Source organism: Taeniopygia guttata, chromosome 30 (assembly GCF_048771995.1).
Source record: "Taeniopygia guttata chromosome 30, bTaeGut7.mat, whole genome shotgun sequence".
NCBI classification, from domain to species: domain Eukaryota; kingdom Metazoa; phylum Chordata; class Aves; order Passeriformes; family Estrildidae; genus Taeniopygia; species Taeniopygia guttata.
The window spans coordinates 8218391-8233148 of record NC_133055.1 but is presented as its reverse complement, the minus strand read 5'-3'; the positions used below and the strand labels follow the sequence as shown (position 1 = coordinate 8233148).

General features: G+C 55.7%; 1 protein-coding gene across 1 annotated transcript in view; it reads left to right on the top strand.

The window, feature by feature from the left end:
- The window catches only part of LOC140680874 (uncharacterized), a 989054-nt gene that overhangs the window by 443410 nt on the left and 530886 nt on the right, over window positions 1–14758 (top strand). Inside the window, 2 exon segments of the mRNA XM_072919755.1 lie at window positions 4836–4949; window positions 9759–10391. Coding sequence (XP_072775856.1) covers window positions 4836–4949; window positions 9759–10391 — 747 coding nt within the window.

Below are 14758 nucleotides of genomic sequence, written 5' to 3'. Positions count from 1 at the left end.
CCAGTGTGTTCCCACGTCTCCCAGTTGCTCCTAGTATAGTCCCAGTCACTCCCAGTATGATCCCAATATGAGCCCAGTATGATCCCAGTCTGCCCCAGCAGGGCCCCAGTCACTCACACTTGCCCCCAGCATGGTCCCAGTTGCCCCCAGCACATTCCCAGTGGCTCCCAGTGTGGTCCCAGTCACCACCTGCATGTTCTTAGGTACTCCCAGTACATCCCAGTTGCCTGGAACATTCCCAGAGTCTTTGCCAGGCACTCCCAGTTACCTCAGCATGGTTCAGCTGCCCCCAGTTTTATCCCAGTCACTGCCAGTACATCCCAGTTGTCACCTGCATGACTCCTGTCATTCCCAGTTGCTCCCAGTTGCTCTCAGGGTGTGTGCATTTGGCTCCCAGCATGGGCCTGGCAGCTCCCAGTAACCCCCAGTCAGGGTCCCTTGGCACCCACTGTAATCCCAGTATGATCCCAGTCACTCCCAGTATGATGCCAGTGCCCCCCAGTGTGATCCCAGCTGCTCCCTGTCAATGTCAACATGACCCCAGTAACCACCAGTATGATCCCTATGACTCCCAGTCTCTCCCAGTATATCCCAGTCACTCCCAGCATACTCCCAGTCCCTCCCACTTCCTCCCAGTTACTTTCAGCATGATTCCAGTTGTTCACAGCCACTCCCAGTCAATCCCAGTATGATTCCTGTCACCTTCCATGGACCTGGCTCCTCCCAGCATGGACCCAGCTGCTCCCACTGTGATCCCAGTATGATCCCAGTTGCTGCCAGAATAGTTGCAGTTGTTCCCAGTTCCTCCCAGTATGATCCCAGGTGTCCCTAGAATAGTCCCAGTCCCTCTCAGCATGGTCCCACTCACTCTCAGCTGTCCCCAGCATGGTCCCAGCTGTTCCCAGTGTGGTTCCAGTCCCCCCAGTATGGTCACAGACACTCCCAGTATATTCCAGTTGGCCCAGTAAGGTTTTGATGACCTCAGAATGATCCCAGTCTTTCCCAGTTACTCCCAGTTGCCTCCAGCATGATCCCAGTTTCTGGCAGTTGCCCAAAGTGTGGTCCCAGTCGCTCCCAGTATGAACCCAGTTTCCCCATTTGTGGTCTCAGTCCCCTCAGCACGGTTCCAGTACCTTCCAGTTGGTCCCAGTTGTTTCCAATGTGTCCAGATTTTCCTCCCAACATGGGCCCAGTAGCTCCCAGTGACCCCCAGCCAGGATCCATTCACACCTGCTGGAATCCAAGTGGCTCCCGGGATGATCCCAGCTGCACCCAGTCCCCCCCAGTATGGTTCCAGTCACTCCCAGTATGATTCCAGCCCTGCCCAGAATGACTCCCTGTCACTCCCAGTGTGGGCCCAGTTGCTCCCAGTCACCTCCAGCATGGTTCCAGTCACAGCCAGCACACTTCCAGTCATTCCCAGTATGATGCCAGCCAGTTCCAGTAGGATCCCAGTAGGAATCCAGCATGGGCACAGCTGCTCCCATTATCATCCACTGTGGTTCCAGTTGTTCCCATTTACCCCCACTGTGGTTTCAGTCTCTCCCAGTGTATCCCAGTTGCTCCCACCATGTTCTCAGTCACTCCAGTTGTCCTCAATTGCTTCCAGCCTGATCCCAGTTGCTCCAAGTAAGATCCAGTAGGATCCCAGTTGCCCCCAGCATGCTTTCAGTTGCTTCCTGTTCTCCCCAGTGTGATCCCAGTTGCCCCCAGTTGTCTCTTGTATCAACCCCATCACTCCCCATATGATCCCAGTTGCTCCCAGCATGGTCCCAGTCATGCCCAGTTGTCCCCGGTGTAGACCCACTCACTTCCACTCGCTCTCAGTTCTCCCCAGCATGGTCCCCGTTGTTCCCAGTGTGTTCCCAGTCACCCCAGTAAGGTTACAGACATCCCCAGTAAATCCCAGTTGCCTTCAGCATCTCTTTGGTCATTCCCAGACACTCCCAGTGATCCCAGTAAGGTGCTTGTTATCCCAGTATGATCTCAGTCATGCCCAGTATGTCCCAGTTGTCTCCAGCCTGCATCCAGTCATTCCCAATTCCTCCAGTTTGCTTGCAGCATGATCCCAGTTTTTCTCAGTTGCTCCCAGTAGCCCAAAGTGGGATCCCAGTTGCTCCCTTTCATCACCAGTATGAGCCCAGTAACCTCCAGTATGATCCTTGTCACATGCCAGCACTCCCAGTATGGTCCCAGTATAATCCCAGTAACTTCCAATCACTCGCAGGATGGTCCCAGTTGCCTCCAGCTACATCAACCCAGTCAATCCCAGTATGATGCCATTTGCTCCCAGAGTGCTCCGAGTTGCTCCCAGTCACCCCCAGTACAGGGATGCTGTGCATGGTGTGTTCCCAGTCACTCTCAGACACTCCCAGTATTAGTCCAGTCCCTCCCAGTGTGATCCAGAGATGACGCCAGTGTGCTCCCAGTCAGTACCAATATGAACCAGTTGTGCTCCACATGATTTCAGTTGCCCCTTTCACCCTCACTGTCCCTCCCAGTCTCTCACAGTGTCCCCCAGTTCCTTCCAGCATATTCCCACTCACTCCCAGTTCCTTCCAGCGCGATCCCATTTGCTCACAACCGCTCCCAGTCAGCCTCAGTGTCGTGGCACTCACTGCCAGTATGATCCCAGTCACCTCCAGCATGATCCCAGTATAAGCCCAGTCGTTTCCAGTCATCCCCAGCAGGCACCCAGTGACTCCCAGTTCCTCCCAGTTGCTCCTAGCATGATCTCAGTTGCTCACAGCTGCTCCCAGTCACCCTCATCATGCTCCCAGTCACTCCCAGTATATCCCATTTGCCCCCAGCATGGTCTCAGTTGGCCCCCGTAGGCTCCTACTCTGTGTCAGTATGATCCCAGTACGATCCCAGTCTCCCTCGGGGTGACTGCAGTCTGCCCTGGCATGGGCTCAGCTGCTCCCAGTATGATTCCAGTACAATCCCAGTACAAACCAGTCCTTCCCAGTGCTGCCACTCCTGGCATCCCCGAGCCCTCTCTGAGTTCCCCCCTCCTGATCTCCTGAGAGGAGCCCCAAGGGCCGGCAGTGCCCAGGCAGGGTCCCCAGGCAGCCCCAGTTTGGATGTGCAGCCCCCAGTTTCCCCAGTTTGCCTCTCCTTTGGCCCGGGCCGGGTTCCCCCCTGGAACAGCGGCTGGGAGCAGCCGAGAGCCCCACGCTGCCCATCCCGACCTGTCCTGGCTCCATCCCCGCTCCTGCCGCGGGCTGCCGGGGCTGCGGGAACGGGAACCGAGGGTGTCGCTGCTCCTGGGGGAGGAGGAGGAGGGAGGGAAGGGCAGGGATGAAGGAGGAGCGGGAGGCGGGGATGGGGAGGAGGAGCGGGAGGTGGGGATGGAAGGGGAGGGATGGAAGAGGAGAAGGAGGTGGGGATAGCGAGGGGCAGGAGGAGGAGGAGGAGGAGGGGGGATGGAAGGGAAGGGATAAAGGAGGACAGGCAGGAGGGGACGGGACACAGGAAGAGGAGGAGGAGCGATGGAAGATGAGGGATGAGGGAGCAGAAGGCGGTGGGGTTAGAGAGCAGGAGGAGGGGGAAGGAAGGGGAGGGAGGGAAGGGTAGGGATGGAGGAGGAGCGGGAGGTGGGCTTAGGGAGGAGGAGGGGGGGGGATGGAAGAGGAGGGGCGGCAGGAAGAGGAAGAGGAGGGACAAAGCGGATGGAGCAGAGCAGAGAGAAGCGCGCGGTCAGCCCTGCCTGAATTCGCAGCCCCCACCTGTGGGATCATCGCCCCCCATCCCGCAGGTGAGCGGGGAGGGGGAGCTCGGGCCAGGTCTCCTGGGGGGTGCCTGGGTTGGGTTTTTTGGGGAGATGTTTGGAGAAGGAAGAACTGCGAAGCTGAGCGGAAAAGGCCCCTTGGGGGGACTCCTTGGAGCCCCGGCAGCCCAGAGCAGGGGAGAAGGGAGCCCGGGAGCCCAAACAGCCCCGGCACCCCTGAATGGGGAGAGCCAAGAGGGGGGAGCTTTTGGGATTGCTGGGACTCCCGGCAGCCTGGGGAGGGCGGGCAGCGAGGAGAAGGGGGACCCCCAATCCAAGCGTGACCCCAGCAGCTGGGACAGGGGGGAGCCCCGAACAGCAAAGGGGAGGGAGCAGGGACGGGGAACTCCCGGGAGGCTTTTTCAGGGCTGGATCTCGGTGTTTGGGAGGTTTTATGGAACCCAGGTGGCCAGGGACTTCTAGAGATGGACTGGGACAGAGGGAGCTTCAAACTCTGTGTGCTCATCCCTTGTTTTCCCCAAACCAGGATTTCCCATTCCCAGCCCCTGGGAGGCTGCGAGGAAGAGGAAGAGCCTCTCCTTGTCCTTCCTCCCCCAGGGCAGGAGCTGAGGATGGAGAGCAGGGAGGACAAATCCCCGCGGCAGAACCTGGTGGGAGAGGCCGTTTTGAGCGGCTCCAGGGCGCAGGAACCCGACGGGGAGGAAAAGCCCCGGAGATCCGGCACGAGGAGGGGCTGCAAACGCAGATCACGGGGATCTGAGGGGGAAAGACCCACCCTGGGCCGGGGAGGCGGCCGGAGATGGAGCCAGAGCTCGGAGCTGGGGGTCCCTGAGCAGCTCCATGATGGGGAGAAGCCCCACAAGTGTTCAGAGTGTGGGAAGGGCTTCAGGTGGAGGTCTGACCTGATCAAGCACCAGAGGACCCACAGTGGGGAGAGACCCTACGAGTGTTCCAAGTGTGGGAAGAGGTTTCAGACCAGCTCCTGTCTCCTCAAGCACTATCGAGTTCACAGGGAGGAGAGGCCCTTCTGCTGCCCCGACTGCGGGAAGGGATTCAGGCTCAACTCCAACCTAATCCAGCACCGGCGCATCCACACTGGGGAGAGGCCCTACGAGTGTGGGGAGTGTGGGAAGAGCTTCAACCGGAGCTCCAGCCTGATCACGCACCAGAGGATCCACACTGGGGAGAGGCCCTACGAGTGTTCTGAGTGTGGGAAGAGGTTTCAGACCAGCTCCTGTCTCCTCAAGCACTATCGAGTTCACACAGAGGAGAGGCCCTTCTGCTGCCCTGTCTGTGGGAAGGGATTCAGGAAGAACTCCCACCTCACCACGCACCGGCGCATCCACACTGGTGAGAGGCCCTACGAGTGTGGGGAGTGTGGGAAGAGATTCTCAAGTAACTCTCACTTGACCCGACACCAAGGGAGGCACCGGTAAGGGAAGCCCTGCGAGTGCCCCGAGTGCGAGAAGAGCTAAACTCCATCCCCCACTGGAGGACCCACATTGGGCACAGCCCTGGTGACCCACATTCCCTGTGATCCAGGTTGGGAACACACCTGGCTGCTTCTCCTTTTATGTTGACCTGCATGTTTTTCTCTTCTCAATCTCTCTGCTCTCCAAAAGCCAAGAGGGATCGCTCTTTCACCTCAAAACCACTCAAATCCCACTGAAAACAACTGAATTTTAACCCACAGAGCCTTAATCCCACCTCAAATTGCTTGTTGCCACCACAAAAAAAAAACTTCAATCCCACACCAAACACTCTTGATTCCACAGCTGCCAGGGTGAGATGGGTTTGGGAGGAGACTGGGAGAAGTGGGATCCCAGTTTGGAGCGGTGAGATGGGGATTGTGTGGGGCTGGGTGGCTGGGATGTATTTGATAGCAAATAAAACTTTCAGATTTACTGATTTCTTTGCCGTTCATCTCCAGTCCCTGGCAGTTCTGTTTGCAGAGCGCCGCCTCACAGAGCGTCCCCTCACAGTTCCGCCCTTGGCCTGAGCTCGGCCCTTTCCCCTCACGGTCCCGCCCTTTCCTCGCCCCTTTCCCCTCACGGTCCCGCCCTTTCCTCGCCCCTTTCCCCTCACGGTCCCGCCCTTTCCTCGCCCCCTTTCCCCTCACGGTTCGGCCTTCGGGAGCGGGGATTGTGTGGGGCACTATGGTGTCTGTGCAAAGCCAGTACAGTCCCATTCGATCCCAGTACGGTTCCAGTATGATCCCAGTATGATACCAGTACAGTCCCAGTCACTCCCAGTAGGATCCCAGTAGGATTCCGGTAGAGCCCAGTCCCTCCCAGCGCTGCCGGGGAAGAGAAGGGGGAGGGATGAAGGAGGAGGAGGAGGAGGGGGGATGGAAGAGGAGAAAGAGGTGGGGACGGGACACAGGAGGAGGAGGAGGAGGAGCGATGGAAGATGAGGGATGAGGGAGCAGAAGGTGGTGGGGTTAGAGAGCAGCTCTCCAGCACTGGGGATGGCTGCTGCAGATCACAACATGCAGGATCTTGGTGCTCCTCAGTGTTTCTCCCAGATCCCAGTCTGGAGCAGGTTGGATGGTATTCAGGAAGAGGAAAGAAAAAAAAAACAGTCCAGGGAAAAAATTGGACTGCTTAGGTAACCTAACTAGGAAGCAAAGGCAAAAGCAGCAGCAAGCAAAGCAAGCCAGGTCTGGGCTGAACAGGGCAAAGTTCCCCTGTTTGGACAGGCTCAGGGAAGCATGGGGCTGGGCACGGGGGCGAGCGGGCAGCGGACACACGGACACGGGACACAGGGACACGGGGACACAGGGACACGGGCACACACGGACACGGGACACACGGACACGGGGACACACGGACACGGAGCTGCCAGCTCTCCTGCCTCCCGCTGCAGCTGCCCGAGTGCTTTGGCACAGGCCTTTGCTGCCACAAGGCCTGTCCCAGGCAGGAAGCGCCATCCATGTCCTCCTGCCCGTGCGTTGCTGGCTGGATTGCCGAAGGCTCCCAGGTGCCTCTGGATGGGGCTCCTCTGGAGCTCCTGTGGGGCCGTTCCCAGCCGTTCCCAACCGTTTCCAGATGTTCTCAGATGTTCTCCAGATGTTCCCCACCACACCGCCGTAAAGCAAACGGCGCCTGCCGCTTCGCGACACCCTCACCTCGCCACACCGCCGTAAAGCGAGCCGCGCGGCGCGACAACATGGCGCCGCGCCGTTTGCCTCGGTGTATCCCGGCATGCCCCGCGCCCGCCACAGCCGCCGCCATTCCCGGCAGCCCCCGCGCCGCCCTCCGCAGCCGCCGCCGCCGCCGCTCCGGTGGGTGCCGGGATCGGGGAAAGGGGGAGCGGATCCCGCCGGGATCACCGGGATCAGCGCCGGGATCCGCCCCGAGCTCCGCTGCCGCCCGCAGGTCCCGCAGCGCGCCGCGCCCAGCTGAGGAAATGGTGAGGGAACGGCTCCTTCCCCCCCCCCCCACCCCCCCGCGGGTGGGAATGGAACCGGCCCGGAGCGAGCCCCGCCCCCCCCCCCCCCCCCGCGGGTGGGAATGGAACCGGCCCGGAGCGAGCCCTGCCTCCCCCCCCGGAGCTCCCAGTTCCTCCCAGTTCAAACCAGTAACGCCCCAGTATGGCCCCAGTTCATCCCAGTGAGCCCAAATCCCCTCCCAGTCCATCCCAGTAACGTTCCAGTAACTCCCAGTTCATCCCAGTAACCTCCCGGTTCCCTCACAGTAACTCCCAGCTTGCTCAGTTCCCATTCCCAGTCCCTCCCAGTACGATCCGAGTCCCTCCCAGTTTGCCCAGTTTGGCTTCCCAGTCCCTCCCAGTTCATCCCAGTATGGCCCCAGTCCATCCCAGTAACTCCCAGTTCATCCCAGTCCATCCCAATCCCCTCCCAGTAACCCCAAACCCCAAACCAGTAACTCCCAGTTCATCCCAGTCCATCCCAATCTCCTCCCAGTAACCCCAAACCCCAAACCAGTAACTCCCAGTTCATCCCAGTCCATCCCAATCCCCTCCCACTAACCCTAAACCCCAAACCAGTAACTCCCAGTTCATCCCAGTAACCCCAAACCCCATTCCCAGTTCATCGCAGTCCCTCCCAGTCCCTCCCAGTTCATCCCAGTGCAAACCAGTAATGTCCCAGTCCATCCCAGTACCTCCCAATCCCCTCCCAGTAACCCAAAACCAGTAACCTCCCAGTCCATCCCAGTTCATTCCAGTACTAACCAGTTCCATCCCAGTCCCTCCCAGTATGATCCCAGTATGGTGTCAGCACAAAAGCAGCCCAGTCCCAGTCCCTCCCAGTATGATCCCAGTATGGTGTCAGCACAAAGCCAGCACAGTCCCAGTCCCTCCCAGTAGGGTCCCAGCAGAGCCCAGTCCCTCCCAGTGCTGCCACTCCTGGCATCCCCCAGCCCTCTGTGCGTTCCCCCCTCCTGATCTCCTGAGAGGAGCCCCAAGGGCCGGCAGTGCCCAGGCAGGGTTCCCAGGCAGCCCCAGTTTGGATGTGCAGCCCCCAGTTTCCCCAGTTTGCCTCTCCTTTGGCCCGGGCCGGGTTCCCCCCTGGAACAGCGGCTGGGAGCAGCCGAGAGCCCCGCGCTGCCCATCCCGACCTGTCCCGGCTCCATCCCCGCTCCTGCCGCGGGCTGCCGGGGCTGCGGGAACGGGAACCGAGGGTGTCGCTGCTCCTGGGGGAGGAGGAGGAGGGAGGGAAGGGCAGGGATGAAGGAGGAGTGGGAGGTGGGGATGGGGAGGAGGAGGAGGAGGGGGTATGGAAGGGGAGGGATGGAAGAGGAGAAGGAGGTGGGGATAGCGAGGGGCAGGAGGAGGAGGAGGAGGAGGAGGGGGGATGGAAGGGAAGGGATAAAGGAGGACAGGCAGGAGGGGACGGGACACAGGAGGAGGAGGAGGAGGAGGGATGGAAGATGAGGGATGAGGGAGCAGAAGGCGGTGGGGTTAGAGAGCAGGAGGAGGGGGAAGGAAGGGCAGGGAGAGAAGGGCAGGGATGGAGGAGGAGCGGGAGGTGGGCTTAGGGAGGAGGAGCAGGAGGAGGAGGAGGGCGGATGGAAGAGGAGGGGCGTCAGGAAGAGGAAGAGGAGGTTGAAAGGCGGATTGAGCAGAGCAGAGAGAAGCACGCGGTCAGCCCTGCCTGAATTCGCAGCCCCCACCTGTGGGATCATCGCCCCCCATCCCGCAGGTGAGCGGGGAGGGGGAGCTCGGGCCAGGTCTCCTGGGGGGTGCCTGGGTTGGGTTTTTTGGGGAGATGTTTGGAGAAGGAAGAACTGCGAAGCGGAGCGGAAAAGTCCCCTTGGGGGGACTCCTTGGAGCCCCTGCAGCCCAGAGCAGGGAAGAGGGGGAGAAGGGAGCCCGGGAGCCCAAACAGCCCTGGCACCCCTGAATGGGGAGAGCCAAGAGGGGGGAGCTTTTGGGATTGCTGGGACTCCCGGCAGCCTGGGGAGGGCGGGCAGCGAGGAGAAGGGGGACCCCCAATGCAAGCGTGACCCCAGCAGCTTGGACAGGGGGGAGCCCTGAACAGCAAAGGGGAGGGAGCAGGGACAGGGAACTCCTGGGAGGCTTTTTCAGGGCTGGATCTCGGTGTTTGGGAGGTTTTTATGGAGCCCAGGAGGGCAGGGACTTCTAGGGATGGACTGGGACAGAGGGAGCTTCAAACTCTGTGTGCTCATCCCTTGTTTTCCCCAAACCAGGATTTCCCATTCCCAGCCCCTGGAGGCTGCGAGGAAGAGGAAGAGCCTCTCCTTGTCCTTCCTCCCGCAGAGCAGGAGCTGAGGATGGAGCGCAGGGAGGACAAATCCCCGCGGCAGAACCTGGTGGAAGAGGCCGTTTTGAGCGGCTCCACAGCACAGGAACCTGACGGGGAGGAAAAGCCCCGGAGATCCCGCATGAGGAGGGGCTGCAAACGCAGATCGCGGGGATCTGAGGGGGAAAGACCCACCCTGGGCCGAGGAGGCGGCCAGAGATGGAGCCAGAGCTTGGAGCTGGGGGTCCCTGAGCAGCTCCATGATGGGGAGAAGCCCCACACGTGCTCGGAGTGTGGGAAGAGCTTCAGCCACAGCTCCAGCCTGATCTCACACCAGAGGACCCACACTGGGGAGAAACCCTACGAGTGTGGGGAGTGTGCGAAGAGCTTCAGGTGGAGCTCTGACCTGATCAGGCACCAGAGGATCCACACTGGGGAACGGCCCTACGAGTGTTCCAAGTGTGGGAAGAGGTTTCAGACCAGCTCCTGTCTCCTCCGGCACTATCCGGTTCACACGGAGGAGAGGCCCTTCAGCTGCCCCGACTGCGGGAAGGGATTCAGGATGAACTCCCACCTCACCATGCACCGGCGCATCCACACTGGGGAGAGGCCCTACGAGTGTGACGATTGTGGGAAGAGCTTCAGCCACAGCTCCAGCCTGATCATGCACCAGAGGACCCACACTGGGGAGAGACCCTACGAGTGTTCCAAGTGTGGGAAGAGGTTTCAGAGCAGCTCCCATCTCCTCCGGCACTATCAGAGTCACACAGAGGAGAGGCCCTTCCACTGCCCCGACTGTGGGAAGGGATTCAGGCAGAACTCCCACCTCCTCAGGCACCAGCGCATCCACACTGGGGAGAGGCCCTACGAGTGTCCCCAGTGTGGGAAGAGATTCTCACGGAGCTCTAACTTGACCAAACACCAGCGGAGGCACCGGTAAGGGAAGCCCTGCGAGTGCCCCGAGTGCGAGAAGAGCTAAACTCCATCCCCCACTGGAGAACCCACATTGGGCACTGCCCTGGTGACCCACATTCCCTGTGATCCATGTTGGGAACACACCTGGCTGCTTCTCCTTTTGTGTTGACCTTCATTTTTTTCTCTTCTCAATCGCTCTGCATTCCAAAAGCCAAGAGGGATCGATCTTTCACCTCAAAACCACTCACATCCCACTGAAAATAGCTGAATTTTAACCACAGAGGCTCAATCCCTCTTCAAATTGTTTGTTCCCACCTCAAAAAAAAGCAATCCCACACCAAACTCACTCAAATCCACAGCTGCCAGGGTGAGATGGGTTTGGGAGGAGACTGGGAGAAGTGGGATCCCAATTTGGAACGGTGGGATGGGGATTGTGTGGGGCTGGGTGGCTGGGATGTATTTGATAGCAAATAAAACTTTCAGACTTAGTGATTTCTTTGCCGTTCATCTCCAGTCTGTGGCAGTTCTGTTTTCAGGGCACCACTTTCTCAGCTGATTGTGTTTGTGTCCTTCTTTTCCTCCCACCTCTCTTTGCCTGCTCTGTTTCTCTCTCCGTGTCTCCCTTGAGCCAGGGACCTCCAAAGACCCTCCCCCAATTTAATTTCCTCAGGGACCACCAAAGATCCTTCCCTGATTTAATTGAATCCTCCTCTAATTTAATTGCCCCCTCTGCCCCCAATGACCCACCCCTGATTTTTTAATTATTTTATTTCCCAATTATTATTTTATTTCTTAGTTCAGGAGCTGAAGTTATGGAGGCCAGCAGTGAAATGTCTCTGTAGGATTTTGCTCCACTTGGCTTTCAGCCCCTTCTCAAGAGCTTTGCCTTTGAGGGCAAAGGGAATGTCTTTTCCTGGCTGGGAGCTGAAATTCCAGACCTCTGGAATGTGTGCAGGGCCATATAGACTGGGATCAACCAGAGATTGGGATCAAATATGCACTGAGATCCTGTGGTCTAGGATCAACTAAGGACTGGGATAAATTAGGGACTGGGGCCCTACAGACTGGAATGAACTGAACTGGGATCAAATACGGGCAAGGATCAAACATGGACTGGGATCCTATGGACTGGTATCAACAAGGGACTTGGATAAAATAGGGACTGGGATCCTACAGACTGGGATCAAATTGGGACTGAGATCATATGGACTTGGATCAACTGGAGACTTGGATCAACTACTGACTGTGTTCAAATAGAGACTGGAATCAGATGTGGACTGGGATCCTATGGACTGGGATCAAATATAGACTGGGATAAAATTGGGACTGGGATCAGATATGGACTGGGATCATACGGCCTGGGATCATATGTCTTGGGGAAGCTCAAATAGGAAAGCCTTATAAATATGACTGCCTGGCAAAAGGTTTAGAAAATACAGAGACTGAGATGGTAACAAGTTGTGACATACCAAACCGTAGTTACTGCACAAGTAGAACACAATCATACAGCCAGGATGAAGACAATCCCCCCTTCTGGTTGAACAATGCCCTTACCTACAGGTAGGTCCAAGGGTCAAATGGACTGTTGTCTCTCACCCCAATGTATGGTTCATCCCACACCTGTAACCCTCCCCTGAAGCATCAGGAGTCTGTGACCCCATTGGCCCGAGTCTTGTTCCAGCCTACCTTGAAGCCCCTGACAAGGAGTCCCTGAGGAGCCAGACGCTCTCTTGGAACTTCCCTTCTCTTGGAACTGCCCCTCTCCTGGAACATCCTCTTGGGATCCTCTCTTATCTCCCTCTACCCCTTGCCTCTCCCTTCCCCCATGCCCTCGGGCCTGCCACGGGTCAGGTCTGGTGACTCCAAGCAGGGCCTTTCACCCTCTCTAATAAACCAGATATTCTAAGGGCAGCCTTCAGAGATCTCTCGTCTCCATCCACCCAAAGCGTCCTGGAGTCCAGCGTCCTCGCAATATGGACTGGGATCAACTAGGGACTGGGATCAAATATAGTCTGGGATAAAATAGGGACTGGGATCAAATATGGACTGGGATCAAATAGGGACGGGGATCAACTAGAGATTGGGATCAAATATGGAACTGGGATCCTATGGGATGAATCACATAAGGTATACAGTATAGTACTGATGGCAATTTCCCTTCTTCCCTGTACAAGCCACAGGCCGAGGCCAGGCTATAAGAACTCTTTGACTGAAACACTCCCGATCCTCCTGTTTGAAGTGGCAGTGTTCCTCTGCCAAGGAGGTGTCGGAGGCCTCTCAGGGTTTATTCAGGCAGGGCTTAGAACCAGTGATGCAAGCTTTGCCTTATTTATCAGTGAGGTGTTATTCTTTGTACCTGCCTTGGATCATTTGGGTCTTCCCAAACCATTACCACCCAGTCCTGGTTGGAAGTCAATTTGGTATCACCCGGTTTAGATGTGATAGTCCATTCCTCAAGTTTCCTCACAAGTCCTTTGGTTTTGCTGGCATGAATTCACCCTCTTTCCGTGGTTTGGATTGCTGCTTTAATGGTACCTGGAAAGGATTTCTTAATTGCACAGTGTTAAAAGAAAAACAATAGTGCATTAACTTTTACCATTAGTTTTCTTTAAAACTTTCTGAGTTTAACTAAACTCTTTTTCTACAGCCACTTCTTCTTGTATCCAGCTGTGTTAAGCTGCAGAGACCAATTCTTCTTCCTGTGAGCTATAATTAGTTAAATAAAAAAGACCAGGCCAATTTTAACATGCTGTTGTTATCTTCTTAACAACAGCAATCAGAAAGAAAAAAGAAATCTTGCTTAAGACAATAAACCACTTTGTGAGAGTCACAATCTCTGCTTTGATCTTCTCTCTACTGGTGGTCCTGTTCACAGCCTTGGGTTTAACTCTGTCCTTCCCCACTTCCCCCCCTTCTTGTTGTCACTCTGCCTAGCAGGAATGGGGGAGAACTTACAGATAGCTGTGGCTGAGGGGACCTTGGGTAAAGCCAGGGAACCTCAGGGAAACGGGAAACTGGACAAGACAAACGCACATCCAATCAATATGATTAATGCAACGTTCTCCGTTTATTCAAAATCAGGCGGTAGTTTATATAAGCTTCTATATAGTTTACAGAAACAAAGACACTCTGATTGGTAGGCTAACATTGTTTACCTTTTCCTTAAAACGGCCTGCACAGTACACCATAAAACCTATACTAGTTCACCCCCCGTGGTCCCCACAGTACTTTAAGACTATTTTCTACCTGCGCCACAACCCTGAATTTCTAACTGCGTCAGAGGCTTTGAGGGCCCCACCAGGCCTCAATCTGAGGCCTAGCCTGGAGTAGCTCAACTTTCACAATTCATGCCCTCTTTCTCTCAAAAATGCTGTAACAATTCCCTCTTTTTCTTTTGAGCTACTCAGGCTAGAGTGAAGGCTCAATGAACTAATTTTTGCACACACTGTCTTTGACCCAGCCAAAAAAGCCTGAAGAATTGAGCCAGTTATCAAATGAAGTGTCCATTTGGAGAACACTGCGTTTGGCTCGTTGAGTCTTCTGAGGCAATTCAAGAACCTGATGTATGGTGGGAGCAAAAAGCATCAACCTACCGATATAACATGGGCCTCCCCTATCATTTTGAGGGACTGCTGACCAGGCTCGGTCCCCACAAATGAGGAAGGTTCCTGGGGGCAGTTTTTCCTGCACTACCTCTTGGAGTCGAATTGTTACAATATTCTAAATAGTTGTATTACAATGGTGATCTGGGAGACAATCAAGTGTTGTCATCTGTCAATTTTCCATTTTCTTGAGTTGGTTTGGTAGCATAAGATCCAAATATCAAACAGTAATTTCCTGGGACAGAACCCAAAAGACCAAATTCTTGAAAACTATCATCAGTAAATTTAAGGTTTTGCACAAATGCAACAGCTTGCGCTCCCAGAGTGCTATTTAAACTTATTTGAGCTCAGGTCCAAGTCTTGAACTCTGCCATGGGACCCAACGAGACTCCAAAAATTAAACAAGTGCGAAATAAAAACATTGAGGCCCACCACATTCTTCTCAGGTTCTTGAATACCCTGTCTAACATGAAAGAAACAATCTTAATTCTAAACATAAACTATAACTTCTAATAAACTAACTTCTGATAAATCCAACTTCACACTTATGATATTTCAACTTATTTTTCTGTTTCATCTATTTTTAAAATTCTGTTTCTGCCTTTTCGTATCAATGCAGCAAGAGCATCTGTCCTGTCCATCACACGACTTCTTGGTTGGATGGGTAAAAACACTCACTCAAGTAGAATTTCTGTTGATCCCCGTTGGGACCTCCCTCTTTTTCTTTTGCCATTGAAAGACAATGGCAAGATGAACAGAAAAATCACAGGCATTACTAAAACTTAT